Source organism: Eschrichtius robustus, chromosome 5 (assembly GCF_028021215.1).
Source record: "Eschrichtius robustus isolate mEscRob2 chromosome 5, mEscRob2.pri, whole genome shotgun sequence".
NCBI classification, from domain to species: Eukaryota; Metazoa; Chordata; class Mammalia; order Artiodactyla; family Eschrichtiidae; genus Eschrichtius; species Eschrichtius robustus.
The window spans coordinates 133,614,708-133,639,791 of NC_090828.1; the positions used below are offsets into that span (position 1 = coordinate 133,614,708).

A 25,084-nucleotide genomic window follows, 5' to 3' on the forward strand; every position below is an offset into this window, starting at 1 on the left:
CATGCTTCAAATCTTTACCACTGCAGTAATGTCTTTGGATTAATGATGGAATGAGGGAATTGAATGTTATTGAGTGACTATTCATTTCCAGGTATGATTTATGTAATTCTCATAATGGCTTTTAGGGTAGGTTTCTCTTAGCTCTATTGTACAGATAGGACACTGAAACTCGGAGAAGTCAAGAAAGTTGCCTCAAGTCCCCCGGCTAGTAAATAGCAATACCAGAGTTGAAACCCGGGTCTGTGAGACTTCAACAATATATTTTTTTCCCCATCCTATTGATTGGCTCAGTTTCCTTAAGATCTCATGGCAACATGGAGCTGTGTTTTCTTAGAGGTGACCTATGTCATCACTGCTTATAACATTGATTAAGTCCCTACATTAGCTAGACATCAGAAGGATTGAAATGAAGATCATGAATGCTGGGATGGATTGGAGAGAGAGGAGATAGCGTCTTGGAGTGGAGCGTCTGGGTGCTGCAGACCGAGACAACCAGATCAGGGTGTCTTTTGTCAGCAGTAACTCAAGATTCCATGCTTATTTATGTCAGAACTCACCTCACTTCCATAGTCATATACAGTGTTTGAGCTTTAAACTGTTCCCATAGCACTGGGTGCTCCCTTCTATTTTAACTCACAACATATTAGTGTCACAGCCCGCCAATTGTATATGCCATGCTCCCTCACTCAGCACTAAAGCTCCTAAGGACCCAGTTCGTAACCCAGAGTCTGGTGTAGAGCCAGAGGGGAGGCATCAGAGGAGACCATGAAGATACAGGTGCAGACCCTGCACCCAAAGAATTTCAAGTCGAGTTTGAGAAGCTGAAATATGGCAGAACAGGACACTTGGAGCCAGCTTGCATTGCCTGGGCAGTAAACCGTTGAATCAAAAAGTGAAATAGCATTATTTTGGGTGACAAAGTGGGGTGCCAGCACTGGGGAGGAATGCCAAGTCCTCCATGTATCCTAAACACTACTAATACTCCTACTATCTGTTATTGGTTTAACACAAATAACGTGACAGACATGATGGCATCCCTTTGTACAAATTGTCACTTTATATGGATAAGCACATTTAATGCTCACAGCAGTCTTCTCTAAAGGGTGTAATTACCCCACTTTATAGATGAGGAAATCAAGGCTTAGGGATGTAGAGATGCCAAAGCAACACAGTTAACAAGTTACGACCATCACAGCTTAACATCCGTGATCTTATCTGCATTACGATCCTCATTATTCTATGATGGATGCCGGCTTGCTATCTGTAGCCTCCATTTGGTTTTCGTAGAGTCTGGTTCAGAGGACAGAGGCAGGAACATGGATGGGGTGATAATGCGGGGAGTCTGAGAGAGCGGGGGATTTGTGAAAATCCCTCTGTACCTGGACTATTTCATTTTAGGGTCTCGGGAGTCATCAGCAAGCTTTTGGTTAGAACCACTTGATTCCAGAGGAATAAATTGTGAAATGGTATTTTTAAATTAATTACAGGAAAAGTATGATTTCGTTTTTATTTTCATTTCAAAATTTCAGCTTTCCAAAGGATGTTTCTATACGCTTAGTCAAAAAAAAAAACCTTAATTTATCACTGTGTATGTTCAAGGTGAGGATTTGAATTGCTTGGTGAATAATAAAAAATTGAGTTATCCCAAGTACTTGATTTCAAATAATAATTTCACCCCCCCACACACCCATTCGCCACCATCCCACCCACATAAGATGGTGTATAATGAATCTGTTTTAAGCTATAATTAAATAGCCTTAACGTTTTTCTATTATAAAAGTAATAAAAGTTTTTTGTAAAACTTTTTATGATGAAAAACTAGGAAAAGTCATGTAAAAATAACCTATAATGACACCTCCTAGATAGAGTCACTACTAATTTATTTTAAAGGCTATTTTTTAGAGCAGTTTAGATTCACAGCAAAATAAAAAGGAAGGTACAGAGATTTCCCATATACCCCCAGCTCCCAACAATGCAAGTCCCCCTCCCCCATTATCAGCGACCCCCATCAGAGTGGTACATTTATTACAATTGATGAACCTACGTTGACAAATTGTAATCACCCAAAGTCCATAGTTTACATTATGGTTCACTATTGTAGTTGTACATTCTGTGAGTTTAGACAAATGTATAATAACATGTATCCATCATTATAGTATCATAGAGTATTTTCAGTACCCTAGAAATCCTCTACGCTGTGCCAATTTATTTTTCCCTCCCATTAACCCCTGGCCTCCACTGATCTTCTAACTGTCCCATAGTTTTGCTTTTTCTAGAATGTCATATAGTTGGACTCATACAGTAGACTTTTCAGATTGGCTTTTTTCACTAAGTAATATGGACTTAAGTTTTTTTTTTTTTTTCTTTTTTTCATGGCTTGATAGTTCACTTCTTTTTAGTGTTGTATAATATTCCAGTGTCTCAGTGTACCATCGTTTAGTTATCCATTCACCTGCTGAAGGACATCTTGGTTGCGTCTGGTATTTGGCAATTATGAATGAAGCTGCTGTAAACATCTGCGTGCAGGTTTTTGTGTGGACATGAGTTTTCAGCTCCTTTGAGTAAATACCAAGGAGCTAGGTTGCTGGATAGTATGGTAAGAGTACACTTAGTTTTGTAAGAAACCACCGAACTGTCTTCCATTGGCTGTACCATCTCGCATTCCCACCGGCAATGAAGCAGAGTTCCTGTTGCCCCACGTCCTCACCAGCACTTGGTGGTGTCAGTGTTCCAGAGTTAGACCATTCTAATAGGTGTGCAGTTAACGGCATCTCATTATTTTAATTTGCATTTTCCCTGGTGACACGTGACTTGGAGCATCTTTTCAGATGCTTATTTGTCATCGGTAGATATTCTTTGGTGAGGCGAGACTCCTCATATTTGAAAGTTGCTAAGAGACTAGATCTTAAAAGTTCTCATCACAAGAAAAAAAATTCTATAACTATGTATGGTGACAAACGTTAACTGCACTTTTTTGCAGTGATCATCTTAAAATATATACAAGTATCTAATAATTAGGCTGTACACTTGAAGCTAACATAACGTTGTAGGTCAATCATGCATCATTCAAAAAGAAAAAGAAAATCCTTATTAGCTTTTCGGCCTACAGTTTTCAGATATGTTTATACACATCTACTACATAAGCTTATCTAAATTATGATTACCGGGCCTTCTCTTTTTGCTTTCACAATAACGAATGAACATTTTTGTCTGTGAAAACTAAAATGATAGATACCGTCAGCACAAGATAAGGCAGGCATGAGAAGGATGCAAGATATTTGCCCTCTCTGTTCAAATAGTAAGTCTTCTTTTACTGCATATTCTTTTCCATTGAACCAAAAGGAAACCTCAGAATCCTTCTCAGTGCAGATCTAGGGAGACAGTACTATTCAGAGCTGAAATAATAAGCTATATATTTCATCTCCAACCTTGAGCCTGAGACGATGGGATTAAAGTGACTCCAACTATCAGAAGCAAATTATTAAGGAGGATAAATCATGAGAGATTATTACAACCAGGCATTTGACACAATAGAGCCTGACAAAGGTACCTGTGGTATTCGCACCCTGTCCCTTCAAGCAAAAGCTGACAGCACTAATGAGAGCTTTTACTTCTCAGCTAATGATCAGTTCACTCTGACTGTGTGATGGCTGCTTGTAAATGAATGTTTCCCCTGAATCTAATTAGATTGGGTCTAGACTCTATGTTTCCCAGTGAGTCGGTACCTTATAGACGTCAGGAACGTTTCTATTAATTGGACAACTAAGATGGGAAAGAAGGAAAAGCAATTCTGAGGATGTGCTCTGATTTTTCTCCCCCTCTCTCTTTGTGCCTAGAATCAGACATCGCCGACTTTGATGGCCGAAGCTCCCTTCTGTACAGGTTCAATCAGAAACTGATGAGTACTCTCAAAGATGTGATCTCCCTGAAGTTTAAGAGCATGCAGGGAGATGGGGTCCTGTTCCACGGAGAAGGACAGCGCGGGGACCACATCACCCTGGAGCTCCAGAAGGGGAGGCTTGCCCTGCACCTCAACTTGGGTAGGTCCCTGCCCATGTCAGGCTACGGGGAAATCCTTTTGCAGCAGGTCAGCATTCCTTATCCTCCTAGTGTATCAGTTAGAAGTTCCTGGATCACAGTCTAAGTGACATATTTTCCTTATGCAGGTTGGAGAAGAAAAATACCATGTTTAAGCCATAAACAGCATTCTTTAAACAAGGTAATTTTGGTAGGTAGGGAGAGCTACAAGCTAATTGTTTGTTCTTTTTCTTGCTCTTCCTTTTTCTTTCTTTCTTCCTTTCTTTCTTCCTTTCTTTCTTTCTTTCTTTCTTTCTTTCTTTTTCTTTCTTTCTTTCTTTCTTTCTTTCTTTCTTTCTTTCTTTCTTTCTTTCTTTCATCTTTCTTTCTTTCTCTACATATTTCTCTTTTTTTAGTAATGAACTTTAGCTTGAGCAAGTTTAAACACGCGTACACACACACACACACACACACACACGTATTATAATGAGGCTTTTGCTCACAGTCTATTGTAATTGTCACATTTATGAAAGTTAAGTTCCGGGGGAAAATGGAGGGAAAACATTTTAATATCTTTCCTGGTTTGTTTGTTTGTTTTTTGTTTTCATTTGTTTTTGTTTTTTGTGGGGGAATAAGGGGGTCATATGTATGGCATCTAAGTTTCTGGGCATTCCCATGTCTTATTAAGGGAAATACTGTTTTCTTTAAGTGTCCGGGCTGTGCCAGGGTGAGCCCTAGATTTGCCAAATGCCAGCTAATTGAGTAGAGAATACCCTCCTGCCTTCTCTGTGTTTAGGACTCAGGCTTCCGCTGTGGGCTGGCATCCATCATCCCTGCCTCACTACTGGCAGGTCTGCATTTCTTTGTAATCAACTTCCTATCCCAGGGGAAGAAAGGGAGAGGGTCAGCCTCCTTTATGTGAAAGGTGCTTTGGAAGGAAGTATGAGCCAAGTGCAGAAGGCAGGGAACAGAGTTCCCAAAGATGAAAAGGCAAACCAAAAAAGCTCTACTGGAGAAAAAGAAACCAGGACAAAGATTTAGGCTGATGAAAAAGGAAGTGACCATTTTTAATAAGAGTGAGTCCCTTCCTCCCATTGAAAATGTACTAGTTTTATCGGAAGGGGTGGAGAGTATATTTGTGGAAGAGAATTATCACCCATCACCAAGTATTCCCTATCAAGTAGTAAAGATGGAAAGTCACGGCAGAATTCAGTTTGTAAGCTCAAGTTGGATGAAAGACTGGAAAAATCACTGATAAGTTTTATCTTTTAGTAATTATTATTTAGTAGTCAATTATTTTAGTAATTAGCCTAAAAATGAAGATTATTGTGAACTCATCCCCAAAGCCAAACAATGTAGATCCTTATTTTGAGGCATTTCTGAGCATCTCCTTAGCCTCATGGTGAGTATTGGCACGGGTAGTAGGGAGAACCTCTGGATCCCAAGTTTTAACTCATAAAATTGATAACTAATGCACTAAATTAAATATTTAGCAAAAGCATCTTTCGAAGGAGAGTCTCACTCAGAGGAGAGCAATAAGAGGATTTGCTAGTAACATAATCGGTTTTGCTCACTTACCTAAAGAAGAAATGTATCAGTGAATTCTATGAAGGGTGGGCATATAAATATTCGGCAGAAATATATCAGTCTGTTAACTGGCCTTCAATTTTTGTGAAAGGAGAATGGATGGAGTAACCCCCCGAACACACACACACCCAGTTACAAGTGGTTCACAGAGCATTGTGGGTTGTGGATAAAGTTATTATGACTTGTCAGTAGTAAAGCAGGTAACACTGAATCTGTCAGTGACTGCCATCTGGATTCCCAATTCCAATGTGCCATTACCACTCCAAAGCTCTGCTCCAACATCCATAACCCAATGAGGTACACCAGCTTCACACACACTAAAGCAGGATGGAAAGGAAGAGGTGTGCTCATGTGACAGATTTTATTTTAATTGGAGACAGGTGCTAGCTATTTATTATGGGGAAAGTTCATAATCCCCAAGCCTCAGTTTACTTATTTCTAACCTGGGGTTATTAATAACTATCTTCCAGGGCATGAACATGAAAGCTAAAAATATTTAAAATGAATTTTCTTTATCAGTATATAAACACGGTGAAGCTCTTAATATTACTCATCATTCAACCAACAATATCTGAATGTCCCACACCCTGTGCTATGCGGGTCTTCCTGGAAAGAAATGGGTATTTTAAGGTAAAGAAGACCCGCTCCATGCTGCGATATAAAGAAGGCAGAATAATTCTCTCTTTCCAGATTCCATCTGCCCCATATTTCTAACTGTGGTGGCGATAATGGAAAATCTCCTTTAGTTTGTTTTCTGCAGAGTTTGGAATTTCTTCATCTTTTCATCTGCTTATGGATTTTACTCATTTCCATCCGTTTACCATGACTGTTTCCTGTACTTATCTCTTTTAAGCAGTCACCTAGGATACTTGTTAAATAGCACAGACTTCTATGTTCCTTCTCTAGAGAGATGCTGACATATATTAGTACTTTCGCTCTGCGTAACTCTGCTACAGCCAGCAGATTTCTGGAAGCACTAAGTTAAGGGGAAAGGGGGAATGATAATCGTTTTGATTTGCCCATAAGAGAAAATCTGTAACATATGTTCCACAAGGGCAAGATAACACTTTGTTCATAACTGTAGCTCCGGAAACTAGGAGAGCACCAGCCTGAAGTAGGTACTTGAGGCAAATTGAGTACATTGGAAAAAGTGGTTTTCATCTCACATACCAGAGCCTGACACAAATATACATTATTCTCATTTGGCTTGCTGACTCCCAAGCCTGAGCTACTCTCCCCCCTATGATATTTGCAGAATACCCACAATGTGCCAGTCTCCTATCCAATCCTCAGAGCAGCCCTATTAGGTACATAAACATTAGTTCCAATTTACCCATGTGGAATATTAGGCTGAAGGAGGATATATCACCTGTTCAAATTACACAGCCAGAAATTAGCATAGCCACAATTAAAATCCAGTTATATTTACCAGTTTTTAAACTTACTTTCAGATTATAAAATATATGTCAGTTTTAGAAAACTTGAAGGAAAAAAAAAACACTCTATAAAGAAGGGAAAAATCACTCAAAATCCTACAACTCAGTCATCCTTCTATTAACATTTTTGTATATTTTCCAAGTGTTTTCCTTAGCTCTTTATGTAAAATTTTTACATATGATAGAAAATTCATGTTCTTCCCATGTTGCCATACAGCCTTCAAAGAGGAAAGAGTTCATACCATCCATGATCAAGCTCTTTTTTTAAAGAAATGAATCAAGAAATAAAAAGGAAGAAAGAGAGAGAGCAAGAGGAGGAAGGGGGGAGGCAGAATCCTAAAATCCAAGTTAATAGGCTGCAAAATGGTGCTGGGGCAATGGCCAATGAAGGAGGAAGGGAGGGGAGGAAGTTTCTCTCTACCCAGCTGACGTGGACACTGCAGCAGTGTTTCCTTTAGTGACGGTTCTCCAGTTCCTTATCTTATCTGTGACTTTACAATTCAGAAATTCAGGCTGAGTAGAGAGGTTCCGTACCATGGACAGCAGCATGAGCTGTACCATGGCCTTTGGAGGTATACACAGTGTGCTGTGGTTCTTCACAAGTGATGCCTTTTGCCGATATTCTGATTCATATTACCTAGTTTCTCCTATGGAGGCTGACTTGGAAAGATTATTGCAATGCTGCAGTTGAACTAGGTGTCTGACTACTTTCTTCGGGTAGAGCAGTGAGATTTCTAGAGCTACTAATGGGAGAGAGATTTCTTCTCTCAGTCCGTAAGGGGGTTCATAAAGATTCCTCTTTCCACGCTACACATCTCATTCAGATCACCTGTGGCAGTTTGCCCTCTGTAGAATTACAACAGCTCAAACCCATACATGCAGGTGGGAGAATCAAAGAGCGGAGGCATTACGTGACTGGGGAATTGTGGTGAGAACTAAATAAAACATCAATAGCACATGCAGGTCATTCATCCTTACAAGAGTCCAGCGCCTTTGAACTGAGGCATAATGTTTGTGTAATATGGCAGTCGTAGGAAAGCGAGAGTCTCGGCATAGCATAACCACGTGTGGAGCACACTGTCCTTGGGGGGCCAAGTATGGGTTCAGAGGCAAAGCATTTGACTGCATAACCAACGCATTGAGATAGCTTGGGATATCAGTGAACAGTCTGTACATTCTCCAGAGGGTCCAATGAACGTTTACTTTAGCTTTTTGAAATTCAAGCATTTTGATAAGCCAACTCATATGTATTTATAAAACGTTTATTGTGTTTCTGGACTTGGACTAAATACTACGAAAGATGTTTTTTAACGTTACCATTTTTTGAGAGCCCTCACTTAGGCACTGTGCTAGACATTTTACATATATATTTCAGTGGTATCACATGGCAATCCTACAAACTATATCCAAACCCATTTTACAGTTGGAGAAACTGATGGTCAGTGATGTCCAGTAGGTTGCCCCAGGCCACATAGGTCACGTAGATGCATAGCCGTAAACCCAAGATTAGAACACTCTCCAGTCGAACCCCAAGTTCTTGACATTAATCATTAAAATGTTATAAACCTTCATGAAACAATTACAAATTAAATATCAGAAAGTTGGTATCCATGTGTTATATTTTGAGAATGGAGAGACCAGAGTGGGATAAAGGAGTCCAGAAAGCCTTCGTGGATCCACCTTGAGTTAGCTGGAGATTTCATTACAAAGAGGAAAGGAACACAGGCATTTCAGACAAAGTGTCGGTGGGATAAGTTGTGCCACATTTTATATAAATTGTGTCATTCTTATAATAAGAATTCACTGAACGAGTACATTAAGCCAGGCACCGAGCTATGCACTGGAGGTTAAAAGTTGAATTTACCAGTTCTGATTTTCAAGGAGGTCCCGGCCTAGTAAAATAATTATTGCAATTTACTTTCTAATTTTGTAATATTAACTAAAAATATATAATTAGGTATCATCAAAACCACATACCATAATTGTATTAAGATAGCATTTTTTAAGATAACAAAGTCACAGAAGATGGATACAACTTAGGAGTCAGACTTGAACCATGACTCCTAAATCTAGAGAATGTTCTATTGAATAAAATTTAGAAAATTTTTAACGACTTTAACAATACAAGAAAGATGTATTTCATTGCTTTTGTGATACATAAGGATTTGCTCTGATCTGAGGGTCAAGTCCGCTGCAATCGCATGGCGTCCTGTTAGTTTTTATTTTCTTCAGAAGGCTTCACTTGAGTGCTTAGGAGAACATTCATCAGCCCTGAATTCGGCTAAACAAGGGTCTTTATGCTCCTGGATAACCTGTAAAGGTGAAATTTGCCTTCACCTTCTACATCGTGCCCTTCCCTCTTAGGGTTGCCCCATGTTCCTTTTCCACAACTCTCGGCTTCCCAATGCATCAAATCCTTTTCTTGGTATTCTGGTTAAGCTATATAAGCTCACACATATGTATGGTGGAAAGCAGATGGCCAGGACATAAGAAATGAGGGTGAGTGGGAGTATCAATTTTTCCAGTAAGGGTAGTGGTAAGAGCATTAGCTTTGGAGTCAGAGCTTGGTTGTAACCCTAATTCTTTGTCTCCTCAGATATGTCTTGTAGCTTCTTTGAGGTGCAGCTTTTTGTAAGGCTGTGTTCAGGAATAATGGAAACAACCTATGTAAAATGCTTACCTCACTTAGTAGAAGAGAACCTTAAAAATACAAGTGAATACCAACATCGATAACCTGAACAACTAAGGTGGGAAGGTTAATTCTGAAGATGGGGTGGAGGTAGGCATTGGTGACCTCCGTGTGAGTGGTCCCCTATCTCATCAACAATAAATCAAGCCCTTTCCAACGTGACTTTCTATTGAAATACAATCTTAATAAAGAAAGTTTCTGTTCCCTTTTGCTAGGCTATATGATATCCACAGATTGTGAAAGTTAAAGTGCCATCCATGTTTAAACTGTTAAGACCAAGATTTAATCAAAGAAGACTTTGGGTGAAAACACTGCAATATACCTGCCCTTAGCCAGAAAAATGTTAGTTCCAAGGATGAACAATTTGACATGCTTATCCACAGTATGTTGGGGATGGGGGTGGGGGAGAAGAGCAAGTTAGAAATATTTTGCAATCATTTCAAGCTTCCTATAAAAATTGCCATATGCTTTAGGGACTTGAGTAGTATTTACATTGTTTCATTTTAATTATATCTCAAACCACAGGAAAACAAGTTTTTATTTAATTAGTAATAAGAGGTATTTTCCCCCCTAATGTGTTTCTGGCCTAAAAGATAGCTTCCAGATATTTTTATTGCCTTTGTCCTTCACAATTGCCCGTAGGAATTTTTATCTTGCCTTAGTAAATTGGAAACTAGTTAAAACTAGTAGTTGAACCATAATTGCCACTGAGATAAAACTTGAAATGGGTATTACAGGATGAAGAGTTTGATAATCTTTTGAGAATGAAGTTTTTATTGTAATTTCTAATAATGAACATTTCTAGGTAAAATGGAACCTTTCCTAGGAGTAATCTTTTTCTTCATGGTAACACCTACTGTAGATACAATTTAAAACATCCTATTTAATGAATAGCAGAATTTCCTGTTTATCCAATTGTTTAAACAGACTAACTTTCACTCAATTTGTGTGCATACAAGATTTCTGAGTGTTAGCATAGAATGATTAATGGAGAGGATTGGTGAAATAAGTTCATGTCTACCAATTTTTTTAGTTAAAACGATGCTTGTAATGCAGGAGATATTCAATAATTTACACATCACTCGTATATTTTTCAATGAACCAGCTATGCAGGTTAAGGATTATGTTTTTAATGAAGTTTATTTGTTTTTCCCATTATCAAAGATAACTCATACTCATTCTAAAATGTAAGAAGAAAAGAAAAAAGAAAATCAAAACTTCTGTTAATGTTTTAGTAAATGCAAACAAGGATAGAAGAAAGATTCACTACGTTATCCAAAAAGTCAAGTAAAAATTACAGTCTGTTTGACCTATTCAAAATTAAATTTCTCTTTTGAAGTAGGAATAATAGTGTAGAAAAATATTAAAATACTGAATTTAATCCTTGTCTTTATTGGCTCTATTAAAGAAATCAACATATCACTAAAATCCACCCAACACAACACATAAGAACAAATAATTGGGAGGAAAAGATGTGATTCCTTTACTTTTTCATTTTGTGACTTTCAGTGGCTTTACAGTTTCAAACCTTTAATGTTTTGGACTTATTATTAATGAATCATTGTTAAATGTCTTTTTACTTTTTAAGAAAAAAAGTCAGAGGTGCCCATCAAATTTAAAGTGAAATCTCTGATATTAAATCTATTTGACTTATTACCTAGAATTAATAGTTTATAAGGCACACTGTTTCCTTCAACCAATCATTAGCCTTTGGACATGTTTTATTTTATAAATAAAAGTTGTGTGTGTGTGTGTGTGTGTGTGTGTGTAGAAGAAGTGGGGGAGAGAGACAGACACTGGTGTTCTTTGTTCTGACTGGTACCACTTTTCACCTACCTGCTCAAGCAAACATACTAAAAGTCATCCCTAGGTGAGTCTTTCCTTTACTATGTCCACCTCCAATATCCAAATGGCATGCCAGGCCACCACAGGCCAACACCTTCTCACTGGCTGAAAATCCATCCTCCTGTGCTCTCTTTTACCTAAGCCCCTCGTCCCCCATCTAGATGACTGCCAGTTTTCCTGCCAGGCTTGCCTTCTCATCAAATTCCCATACAGCTGTCAAAATAACCTTCTTAAAATGTTAATCTGAGTCAGTAATCCCTGACTTATTAATTCACCAATGGCTCCCATTTCTTAAAAGGAAACACAGGCTGTCACCTAGCTCACACTAGCACACTGGTGCTGGGTGGGATAAGCCAGCCCCACGTGGTCATGGTACTGTGCTACGTGGAATCCCTTTAGGTGTTCCCCTGGACCCCCAGCCTTGGCATGTGCTTCTCCCGGCTGAGTAACAGTGCTCCTTGTTCTGGCCAAATACCAGGCCTGGCACCACTTTGTAAAGTGGCCTCCACAGCTCCCTACCCTGCATTTCCTTGGCTCCCTGCATTAACTGCTGTTAGTACCAGCAGCATGCTTTTTATCAATTCACTTATTGAGTCTCCACGTTAAAACTTTCAGAGAGGGAAGTGTGCCTTTTAACTCTGTATCTCCTGTATACATCATTTGTCACTGTAAGCAAGACAGGTAGATATCAACACCTTTTTGTAGATGGATGGAAGGATGAAAGGAAGGGAGGGAGGGAGGAAGGAAGGAAGGAAGGAAGGGAGGGAGGAAAAGAAGAAGGAAGGAAAGAAGGAAGAAGGAAAGGAGGAGAGAGAGAAGGAAAGAGGGAAGGAAGGAGGGAGGGAGAGAGAGGTGAGGGAGAAAGAAAAAGAAAAAGATCTATTAATGTATTTGCATAATTTGACACATTTTAAGAACTCAGAAGATGTGGAACAAATCAATATGTCAATGAATAAATCAATTAAAGGCAGCTATGAACTCATCAGCTCTTATTTTTCAATTACAATCATCTGGGTGCCTCCCCCCAACCCCCATAGGAAGCAACAAAGTGTTATTTCATGCAGGAAGCAGTGACTTGGGGCCATAATGGAGGTGGGAGTGAACAGCCTACAGTGGAAATGGCAGCTCCTGCCCCTTAAATGCCGCACCATGGCGCAGGCTGCTGCAGTTGTTCTGTAAAACATGTCTTAGGAGAGAGGAGAGAGACATTTAGCTTTCAGTTACTAAGGGTACCGAACGCATAAAATATTCAAAAATTGGAAGGTTTACATGTAAGTAAAATTAGTTGCATTGAACTGTTCATTTTGCTAAGGCTGAGCCATTCTACAGGAAAAAAGAACAAAGAAAAAAAAAAAAGCTGTAATCTTTTTGACAGAAGGATACAGGCAGGAAGTCCATCAAATTGGAGGAGAGACAGGAGGGGAAACGGGCAGACTTGATTGAAAAAATGTACCTCTCCACCGGAATCTCTCACGTTCTCCCAAGGAGTGTCTTCCAAGCTCAGTTTAGGGTGAATCATAGGACCCTTGCCGCGGTCAGTCAAAAGGGTCGAGACCTGGATTTGAACGCTGGCTGCATCTCTACCTAGGCATGCTTACCCTCACCGGACCTCAGTTTCCTAATTTGTCAAATGCAAGTAATCATTTTGTCTTCGAGCATCAAACTTGGAGGTTATAAAATCCCTATTTAAGTGCCCTTGATAGAGTAGGCATTTGAAAATGGCAGCTAAAATGATTATTTCCTCCCCGTTGCCTTTGCCCACAAATTTGCCCAACTCACTGGGGCCATGGTCTTCCCTCTACTTCTCCAGCGTTCACTCTTCCTCCAAAGCACAGCTAAAGATTCACTTTCTCCTTTCAAGAGCCATTCACATGCAAAGAATATGTATTCTTTCTAACTGTGACAAGTCCTATTTTCGATATTATTCATATGGCCATCAGGATATGGTTTCTCTTATTATTTAATCGCACAAGTCCTGAAAACATGTCATTTCATGTGTAGAAGGGGATGTGTGTATCAGTTGACCTGAGATTTTGGTCCTGCAATCTGTGGGAAAAGGTTGGTATTCCTTCCCAAGCCCAGCATGGTTCTGGGTCTGCAGAGAGGGAATCATCCTTTACCTTTGGACAGAGAGAGTTGGACTTGCTAGCAGAACGTTCTAGTGCTTCAGGCTGCCCTTGGGCACAGAGCCATCCCGTGTTCCATCCCCTTCACAGATGACAGCAAACCTCGGCTCAGCAGCAGCCCCCCCTCGGCCACCCTGGGCAGCCTCCTAGATGACCAGCACTGGCACTCCGTCCTTCTCGAGCGGGTCGGCAAGCACGTGAACTTCACTGTGGACCGCCACACACAGCACTTCCGGACCAAGGGCGAGGCGGATGCCTTAGACATCGACTATGAGGTGAGTTGATTCTCCCTGCAGACCCCCAAGCCCCTTGCTCGTGATCAGTAAGAAAATCAGGAAGCAAAAGAGCAAGTGAGAAGATGTGGGCCCCCGACAGATCTTACCCTGGGGCTTCTCTTCGCCTCGCTCTAAGCCCAGTCAGCCAACCATGGGGGTGTCCACGGAGAGAGTCTGAGCTCTGAGCCTGGGGAAACGCCTTGCAAGGCATCAGCTAATTGTGTGCATTTTAAAATCAGCAAGGCTCCTTTTTACTTTTTAATACTTCTTTTTTTTTTTTTTTTTCTGGTAGCTTTCCTGTATCACCATCTAGTCTCTTGGTTACATTCAGTAATTCTTTTTTCAAAACTCAGCTTCAGTTAGCCGAGGTCATGGAAAATACAGAAATTATATTAATATAAAATTTTAGGTCAATTATACCTTAATAAGATAAGTAGTAAAATCCAAAGAAATTGAAAATCTGCATGATAGGCTCTTGTTTTGCACCTTCATTCCTACGCAGACTTCTGACCAATACACAAGGACAGTTAGTTCTACAAAAGAGCAGGAAAGAACTAACTGTCCTTGTGTATTGGTCAGAAGTTTTGCAAGACCAGCGGCCAAGATTTATCCATCTTTGCTAGTAGTTCAGTTCAAGAAGCATATATTGTGCTCCCACTGTATACCAGGCTCTCTTCTAGGCAGTAACAATCAGAGGTGACTAAAGCAGAGTCCCTGAGTTGGAGAGGCTTACAGTCTAATAGCAGAGTCAGGCCTGGAACACCCACTGCAGAGCAAGGAGGTGAAAGCTACCTTGGAGAACGGCACTGGGCACTGCGGGATCCCAGGCAGAGAGCGCTTGGCTCAACCTTGAATGAGGGTGGAAGGCTTCCAGCAGGAGATACTGCTAAGTCTTGAAAGGAGAGTAGGGTTAGCTTGATGAGAAAGGTGAAAAAGGCCGGCCAGGTCAGAGAGGACCCTGTGCAGGGCACGGGGCATGAAATGTCACAGTCCTGTATCTATGGGATTTGAAACAATCGTCCGGCAGTGGTGTGTGAGGGCCAGCTAATACTGACTCGTGAAGGCCAGCTGGTCGATTTTCAGGAAGTTTGGAAGCTGGCTGGTAAATACAGCCATTATGAAAAACCCAGTTATTTAAACTTATAATCCATCGAAGTATTTTTAAAATGTACTAAATTCATTGATTCCTAGTTACTTTATTTTATTCTATCTATCTATCTATGTGTTTTTCTATGCATCTATCTATATGTATTTGAGGTTTTTTACTTCTGTTGTATCTGTATGGTGGAAATACACTATATTGGATTGCTACAGTGCATCTCTTCCCAATTCCATATTTAGTGACATCCGTTTGATGGTTTGAAATCCATCATAGCGGAGATATTTACACCATGGATATTGGTAAATCCTATAAGTCAGGGTTTGATTTATTGTTTTGTTGATTGTCTAGACCAGGGATAGGCAAACTACAGCCTGGAGACCAAGTCTGGCTTGAAGTCTGTTTCCTCCAGCCTGTGTGTTAAGAATACTTTTTATATCTATGTTGTTTTAAAAAATTAAGAAAAAAAAAAAGAATAAGTGACAAGAGACTGTGTGATTACAGATAACAGAGTTCAGTGAAAAATCAGCAAAAGCATTCTATAAAAATCAATTGGTTTTATGGAATTTATAAGACAGTTTATTGTATATGTTATCATTATTTGTAAATTGTGTTTACACATCGCTTATATCGGTAAAATGACCTAATGTCTGAATGCATGTGCGTGCCCACACACATACATATACAGAGATAAGTCTGTGTGTCTGTGTGTGTGTGTCACACCCTGAACAGCCAGATTTTAAACCTGCATCAACACACCACTTGAGGCAGGGGATTAGTGAGAGAGAAAACATAAGAATTAGGGAAGACCCAGGTAATGATGGACCCTGGGACCCATGTTAAGGAGCTTAAACTGTGGCGGAAAAAGAGCCACTCAAGGATTTTTTGCAGAGTAGTGACATGGGCAGACTTATGTTTTAGAGGAGTCATTCTGAACGTGTGTTTCAGGGGCCAGTACAATTAGCACCCCCTGGAAATTTGTTAGAAATGAAAATACACAGGTCCTATCCAAACCTGCGGAATCAGAAACTCAGGGGGGAGGGGCTCAATCATTGGTTTTTAAAAATCCTCCAGGAGACTCTGATGCACCCTACTATCTGAGAACAGCTATTTTAGAGCAGTTACTCTAAAGGTTACTCTGGAGCTACTCTGTACTTTAGATCTGTCTATAGGTGGGCGGAGCATGTTGCTGGACAGATGGTTAGAAACCCTGTTAGGGGACCATGTCAATCACGAGTGGATACATACAAGAACAGTGGAGGTGGAGATGAATAATTGAAAACTTAGGATCTGGCTTTTTTCCAATCTCTATCATGAACTCTAAGAAAGATCGCCTCTTTTGATCCTAATCTTAATTTAGCATACTGTTGATAAGATACGCCATTCATTAACTTCAAAAGAGAATCTGTCACTCTTTGACTCAGGAGGCAAAATACCAGGCAGGTTTTTATTTTATTTTATTTTTTTTTGAGTTGATGATAACTGGAAATCTATGAGTATCAATCATTCTTATTTGTTTAAGTGGTTGTAAAAGCAAAGAATACACACAATATTGAAATTATCTTAAAACAAAGAGACATCGTTTAGGAACTTGAGGGCAATAAATAACACATAACCATCGTGAAGTTTCACTAGGTCCCCATATACTTGACCTCTAATGACTTGAGAGGTGATTCTAAAATTCACCCAGTTGCCTGATTTAACATTTGTTTTCAAGTTATCGCTACCTGTGGTCTCCAGTGTAGATAATCTGTATGGAATCACAGCTGAGTGCCATTAAAGTGAATGTCAGCATTTAGGGAAAGAAATCCAAAGATGTCACTCAATTTATGAAGTTGGAACAGATTTCTTCTAGAAATGTCTAAATTTTTTGGTGCCTTGTAAGAAGTGTTTCCTGGGGGAGGGGGGAAAACACCTTGAAATGTTCCTATGAAGCAAACTGCTTCAGAGAATCCAAGCCCCTTCCAAAGTATGCAGCCAGCTTGTTCATATGAACATAAAAGAAGACAGACTGACTATAACAGTGACATTGACATTGGCTGCACTGGAACAGGAGAGGTAGGTGTTGGGAGAAGTCTCTCGAACAACTGGAGCTCTCCAGCCGTTGAAGATTCACCTTCAAGGCTGTGTGGAGAGCAAGGGGCACCAGGGACAGGAATCCTGGGTCGTAATTACCACTTTACCACTAAGTAGGCGCAAAAACCTGGGAAGTAAAATTTCCTAACTTCAGTCACCCGGAAACAATATGAACACCCTTGCTGCTAAATAGGATATCTGAATCTAAGGTCTGTTTTTTTACTGAAGTATAGTTGATTTACAATGTTGTGTTTCTGCTGTACAGCAAAGTGATTCAGTTATACATATATATACATATGCTTTTTTCATATTCTTTTCCATTATGGTTTATTTAGAGGATATGGAATATATTTCCCTGTGCTATACAGTAGGTCCTTGTTGTTTGTTTGTTTTATATATAGTAGTGTCTATATGTTAATCCCAAACTCCTAATTTATCCCTCCCCCACCTTTCCCCTTTGGTAACCATAAGTTTGTTCTCTATGTCTGTGAGTCTGTTTCTGTTTTGTAAATAAGTTCATTTGTGTCATATTTTAGATTCCACATATAAGCGATATCATATGATTTTTGTTTTTCTCTGTCTGACTTCACTTAGTATGACAATCTCTAGGTCCATCCATGTTGCTGCAAATGGCATTATTTTATTCTTTTTTATGGTTGAATAGTATTCCATTGTGTGTATGTATGTTTGTGTGTGTGTGTGTGTGTATATATATATATATATATATATATGCCACATATTCTTTATCTATTCATCTGTTGATGGACATTTAGACTGCTGTTTCTGTGTCTTGGCTATTGTGAATAGTGCTGCTATAAACATTGGGGTACATGTATCTTTTCGAATTAGTTTTCTCCAGATATATTTCCAGGAGTGGGATTGCTGGATCATATGGCAACTCTATTTTTAGTTCTTAAGAAACCTTCATACTGTTCTCCATTGTGGCTGTACCAATTTACATTCCCACCAACAGTGTAAGAGGGTTCCCTTTTCTCCTCATCCCCTCCAGCATTTGTTTGTTTGGTTTTTTTTAAAACATCTTTATTGGAGTATAATTACTTTACAATGTTGTGTTAGTTTCTGCTGTATAACAAACTGAATCAGCTATACGCATACATACAACTCCATATCTCCTCCCTCTTGCGTCTCCCTCCCTCCTTCCCTATTCCACCACTCTAGGTGGTCACAAAGCACCTAGCTGATCTCCCTGTGCTATGCGGCTGCTTCCCACTAGCTATCTGTTTTATATTTGGTAGTATATATATGTCCATGCCACTCTCTCACTTCGTCCCAGCTTACCCTTCCCCCTCCCCGTGTCAAGTCCATTCTCTATGTCTGCGTCTTTATTCCTGTCCTGCCCCTAGGTTCTTCAGAACCACTTTTTTTTTTTTTTAGATTCCATATATGTGTGTTAGCATACGGTATTTGTTTTTCTCTTTCTGACTTACTTCACTCTGTATGACGGACTCTAGGTCCATCTACCTCACTACAAATAACTCAATTTCGTTTCTTTTTACAGCATTTGTTTTTTGTAGACTTTTTTAATGATGGAGAATCTAAGGTGTATTTTATAACAACGTTGTCTATTAATGAGAATCTATGTTACTGATTTGATATCTGCCATGGGGTCATATGTATACATTTGAGCCCTGCTACCACCGGATAGAAGAATGACTGAATTCAGGTCCCTGAGTTCCAAGGACCCATTGTCAGAGGATGTCCTGCTACTCTAAATCAGTGCCCTATCAAATTCTACAACAGGGACAACTACATTCTGCAAATCTAGGTTTCTCTTCAGATTTTAGCATGTGTTAATATTTGGCAAGAAAATATGGTAGCTTTCATTCCTCCATCTTAGACGATGTCAAGGATATCAATCAAGTGACACAGTGCCTTTCCACGAGGCTTCTAGCAGGGAGTTTGCCTCACTCACATGTATGCAGTTGTCAGCTTCTCCTCCCACCTGGAAGGCAAACACAGACAGGGGCGCATAGAATCTTCTGCCAAAAAAATAATAAGCAGAAAGACTGTAGATGCTTTACTTCTCATTGGAATGTCATTCCAGTGCACATCACTCAGCCCACGTGATTTTTTTCCATATGCTTCTGAGACAGACTATAGCAATTCATTTTAATTCCATCCTGGAGCAGAAGGGTTTTAGAAAAGAGATCTTTTAGGATCTTCATGACATTCCATTTCTCTGATAGTCTGCAACCCAAGAAGTCTTGTCTTTTTTTCTTTTCTTTTTTTTTTAGCATCTTTATTGGAGTATAATGGCTTTACAATGGTGTGTTAGTTTCTGCTGTATAACAAAGTGAATCAGCTATACGTATATATATATCCCCATATCCCCTCCCTCTTGCGTCTCCCTCCCACCCTCTCTATCCCACCCCTCTAGGTGGTCACAAAGTACCGAGCTGATCTCCCTGTGCTATGCAGTGGCTTCCCACTAGCTATCTATTTTACATTTGGTAGTGTATATATGTCCATGCCACTCTCTCATTTCATCCCAGCTTACCCTTCCCCCTCCCCGTGTCCGCAAGTCCATTCTCTACCTCTGCATCTTTATTCCTGTCCCCTAGGTTCTTCAGAACCACTTTTTTTTTAGATTCCATATATATGTGTTAGCATACAGTATTTGTTTTTCTCTTTCTCACTTACTTGACTCTGTAGGACAGACTCTAGATCCATCCACCTCACAACAAATAACTCAATTTCATTTCTTTTTATGGCTGAGTAATATTCCATTGTATATATGTGCCACATCTTCTTTATCCATTCATCTGTCGATGGACACTTAGGTTGCTTCCATGTCCTGGCTATTGTAAATAGAGCTGCAATGAACGTTGTGGTACATGACTCTTTCTGAATTATGGTTTTTTCAGGGTATATGCCCAGTAGTGAGATTGCTGGGTCATATGGTAGTTCTATTTTTAGTTTTTTAAGGAACCGCCATAGTGTTCTCCATAGTGGCTGTATCAGTTTACATTCCCACCAACAGTGCAAGAGGGTTCCGTTTTCTGCACACCCTCTCCAGCATTTATTGTTTGTAGATTTTTTGATGATGGCCATTCTGACCTGTGTGAGGTGATACCTCATTGCAGTTTTGATTTTCATTTCTCTAGTGATTAGTAATGTTGAGCATCCTTTCATGTGTTTGTCGGCAATTTGTATATCTTCTTTGGAGAAATGTCTATTTAGGTCTTCTGCCCATTGTGGGATTGGGTTATTTTTTTGTTTGTTTTTTTGGGTTTTTTTTTTTTATTGAGCTGCATGAGCTAGCTGCTTGTATATTTTGGAGGATAATCCTGTTTGCAAATATTTTCTCCCATTCTGAGGGCTGTCTTTTTGTCTTGTTTATGATTTCCTTTGCTGTGCAAAAGCTTTTAAGTTTCATTAGGTCACATTTGTTTATTTTTTATTTTATTTCCCTTTCTCTAGGAGGTGGGTCAAAAAGGATCTTGCTGTGATTTATGTCATAGAGTGTTCTGCCTATGTTTTCCTCTAAGAGTTCTATAGTGTCTGTCCTTACACTTAGGTCTTTAATCCATTTTGACTTTATTTTTGTATACGGTGTTAGGGAGTGTTCTAATTTCATTCTTTTACATGTAGCTATCCAGTTTTCCCAGCACCACTTATTAAAGAGGCTGTCTTTTCTCCATTGTATAGTCTTGCCTCCTTTATCAAAGATAAAGTTACCATATGTATGTGGGTTTATCTCTGGGCTTTCTATCCTGTTCCATTTATCTATATTCCTGTTTTTGTGCCAGTACCATACTGTCTTGATTACTGTAGCTTTGTAGTATAGTCTGAAGTCAGGGAGCCTGATTCCTCCAGCTAGTTTTCTTTCTCAAGATTGCTTTGGCTACTTGGGGTCTTTTGTGTTTCCATACAAGTTGTGAATTTTTTTGTTCTAGTTCTGTGAAAAATGCCATTGGTAGTTTGATAGGGATTGCATTGAATCTGTAGATTGCTTTGGATAGTATAATAATTTTCACAATGTTGATTCTTCCAATCCAAGCACAAGGTATATCTCTCCTTCTGTTTGTGTCATCTTTAATTTCTTTCATCAGTGTCTTATAGTTTACTGCATACAAGTCTCTTGTCTCCTTAGGTAGGTTTATTCTGAAGTATTTTATTCTTTCTGTTGCAATGGTAAACGGGAGTGTTTCCTTAATTTCTCTTTCAGATTTTTCATCATTAGTGTATAGCAATGCAAGAGACATCTGTGCATTAATTTTGTATCCTGCTACTTTACCAAATTCATTGATTAGCTCTAGTAGTTTTCTGGTAGCATCTTTAGGATTCTCTATGTGTAGTATCATGTCATCTGCAAACAGTGACAGTTTTACTTCTTCTTTTCTAATTTGGATTCCTTTTATTTCTTTTTCTTCTCTGATTGCTGTGGCTAAAACTTCCAAAAATGTGTTGAATAACAGTGGTGAGAGTGGGCAACCTTGTCTTGTTCCTGATCTGAGAGGAAATGCTTTCAGTTTTTCACCATTGAGAATGATCTTGGCTGTGGGTTTGTCATATATGGCCTTTACTATGTTGGTGTAGGTTCCCTCTATACCTACTTTCAGGAGAGTTTTTATCATAAGTGGGTGTTGAATTTTGTCAAAAGCTTTTTCTGCATCTATTGAGATTATCATATGATTTTTATTCTTCAATTTGTTACTATGGTGTATCACATTGATTGATTTCGTATAGTGAAGAATCCTTGCATTCCTGGGATAAACCCAACTTGGTCATGGTGTATGATCCTTTTAATGTGTTGTTGGATTCTGTTTGCTAGTATTTTGTTGAGGCTTTTTGCATCTATGTTCACCAGTGATATTGGCCTGTAGTTTTCTTCTTTTGTGACATCTTTGTCTGGCTTTGGTTTTAGGGTGATGGTGGCTTCGTAGAATGAGTTTCGGAGTGTTCCTCCCTCTGCTGTATTTTGGAAGAGTTTGAGAAAGATAGGTGTTAGCTCTTCTCTAAATGTTTGATAGAATTCTCCTGTGAAACCAACTGGTCCTGGGCTTTTGTTTGTTGGAAGATTTTTAATCACAGTTTCAATTTCAGTGCTTGTGATTGGTCTGTTTATATTTTCTCTTTCTTCCTGTTTCAGTCTCGGAAGGTTGTGCTTTTCTAAGAATTTGTCGATTTCTTCCAAGTTGTCCATTTCATTGGCATATAGTTGCTTGTAGTAATCTCTCATGATCCGTTGTATTTTTTCAGTGTCAGTTCTTACTTCTCCTTTTTCATTTCTAATTCTGTTGATTTGAGTCTTTTCTCTTTTTTCTTGATGAGTCTGGCTAAAGGTTTATCAATTTTGCTTATCGTCCCAAAGAACCAGCTTTTAGTTTTATTGATCTTTGCTCTTGTTTCCTTCATTTCTTTTTCATTTATTTCTGATCTGATCTTTATGGTTTCTTTCCTTCTGCTAACTTTGGGGTTTGTTGTTGTTCTTCTTCTTCTCTCTCTAATTGCTTTAGGTGTAAGGTTAGGTTGTTTATTTAAGATGTTTCTTGTTTCTTGAGGTAGGAATGTATTGCTATACACTTACCTCTTAGAACTGCTTTTGCTGCATCCCATAGGCTTTGGGTCATCGTGTTTTCATTGTCATTTGTTTCTAGGTATTTTCTGATTTCCTCTTTGATTTCTTCATTGATCTGTTGGTTATTTGGTAGTATATTGTTTAGCCTCCCACGTGTTTGTATTTTTTACAGTTTTTTTCCTGTAATTGATATCTAGTCTCATAGTGTTGTGGTCGGAAAAGATACTTGATAGAATTTCAATTTTCTTAAATTTACCAAGGCTTGATTTATGACTCAAGATATGGTCTATCCTGGAGAATATTCCATGAGCACTTGAGAAGAAAATGTATTCTGTGGTTTTTGGATGGAATGTCCTATAAATATCCATTAAGTCCATCCCGTTTAATGTATCATTTAAAGCTTGTGTTTCCTTATTTATTTTCATTTTGGATGATCTGCCCATTGGTGAAAGTGGAGTGTTAATTTCCCCTACTACTATTTTGTTACTGTCAGTTTCCCCTTTTATGGCTGTTAGCATTTGCCGTATATATTGAGTTTCTCCTATGTTGGGTGCATAAATATGTACAATTGTTATATCTTCTTCTTGGATTGATATCTTGATCATTATGTAGTGTCCTTCTTTGTCTCTTGTAATAGTCTTTATTTTAAAGTCTATTTTGTCTGATATGAGAATTGCTACTCCAGCTTTCTTTTGATTTCCATTGCATGGAATATCTTTTTCCATCTCCTCACTTTCAGTCTGTATGTGTCCCTAGGTCTGAAGTGGGTCTATTCAGTATGTATAAGGGTCCTGTTTTTATATCCATTCAGCCAGTCTATGTCTTTTGGTTGGAGCATTTAATCCATTTACATTGAAGGTAATTATCAATATGTATGTTCCTATTACCATTTTCTTAATTGTTTTGGGTTTATTATTGTAGGTCTTTTCTTTCTTTTGTGTTTCCTGCCTAGAGAAGTTCCTTTAGTGTTTGCTATAAAGCTGGTTTGGTGGTCCTGAATTCTCTTAACTTTTGCTTGTCTGTAAAGGTTTTAATTTCTCCATCAAATCTTAATGAGATCCTTGCTGCGTAGAGTAATCTTGTTTGTAGGTTTTTCCCTTTCATCACTTTTAAAATCCCCTGCGACTCCCTTCTGTCTTGCAGAGTTTCTGCTGAAAGATCAGCTGTTAACCTTATGGGGATTCCTTTGTATGTTATTTGTTGCTTTTCCCTTGCTGCTTTTAGTATTTTTTCTTTGTATTTAATTTTTGATAGTTTGATTAATATGTGTCTTTGCGTGTTTCTCCTTGGATTTATCTTGTATGGGACTCTGCACTTCCTGGACTTGATTGACTATTTCCTTACCCATATTAGGGAAGTTTTCAACTATAATCTTTTCAAATATTTTCTCAGACCATTTTTTTTCTCTTCTTCTGGGATCCCTATAATTTGAATATTGGTGGTTTAATGTTGTCCCAGAGGTCTCTGAGACTGTCCTCAATTCTTTTCATTCTTTTTTCTTTATTCTTCTCTGTGGTAGCTATTTCCACTATTTTATCTTCCAGGTCACTTATCCGTTCTTCTGCCTCAGTTATTCTGCTATTGATTCCTTTCAGAGTATTTTAAATTTCATTTATTGTGTTGTTCATCACTGTTTGTTTGTTCTTTAGTTCTTCTAGGTCCTTGTTATATGTTTCTTGTGTTTTCTCCCTTCTATTTCCAAGATTTTGGATCATCTTTACTATCATTACTCTGAATTCTTTTCCAGGTAGACTGCCTAGTTCTTCTTCATTTGTTTGGTCTCGTGGGTTTTTACCTTGCTCCTTCATCTACTGCATATTTCTCTGTCTTCTCATTTTGCTTAACTTACTGTGTTTGGGGTCTCCTTTTTACAGGCTGCACATTCGCAGTTCCTATGTTTTTGGTGTCTGCCCCCAGTGGGTGAGGTTGGTTCAGTGGGTTGTTTAGGCTTCCTGGTGGATGGGACTGGTGCCTGTGTTCTGGTGTGTGGGGCTGGATCTTGTCTTTCTGGTGGGCAGGGCCGTGTCTGGTGGTGTTTTTTTGGGTGTCTGTGCACTTAGTATGATTTTAGGCAGCCTCTCTGCTAATGGGTGGGGTTGTGTCCCTGTTTTGCTAGTTGTTTGTCATGGGGCGTCCAGCACTGGTGTTCACTAGCCATTGGGTGGAACTGGATCTTTGTGTTGAGATGGAGATCTCTGGAAGAGCTCTCACCGATTGATATTATGTGGGGTAGGAGGTCTCTGGTGATCCAATGTCCTGAACTCAGCTCTCCCACCTCAGAGGCTCGGGCCTGACAGCAGGCCAGAGCACCAAGACCCTGTCAGCCACATGGCTCAGAAGAAAAGGGAGAAAGAAAGTAAGAAAAAAAATTAAAAAAATATTAAAATAAAAA

The 25,084-nt window shown here is 39.1% G+C and overlaps 1 protein-coding gene across 2 annotated transcripts in view; it reads left to right on the forward strand.

Annotated features, from left to right (window-relative positions):
* The window catches only part of CNTNAP5 (contactin associated protein family member 5), an 879,857-nt gene that overhangs the window by 410,489 nt on the left and 444,284 nt on the right, over positions 1 to 25,084 (forward strand). For both annotated transcript variants that reach the window (XM_068544014.1, XM_068544015.1), the window contains exons 5-6: positions 3,837 to 4,040; positions 13,791 to 13,975. In XM_068544014.1, the coding sequence (XP_068400115.1) occupies positions 3,837 to 4,040; positions 13,791 to 13,975 (389 nt within the window). The remainder of the gene's footprint in view (positions 1 to 3,836; positions 4,041 to 13,790; positions 13,976 to 25,084) is intronic.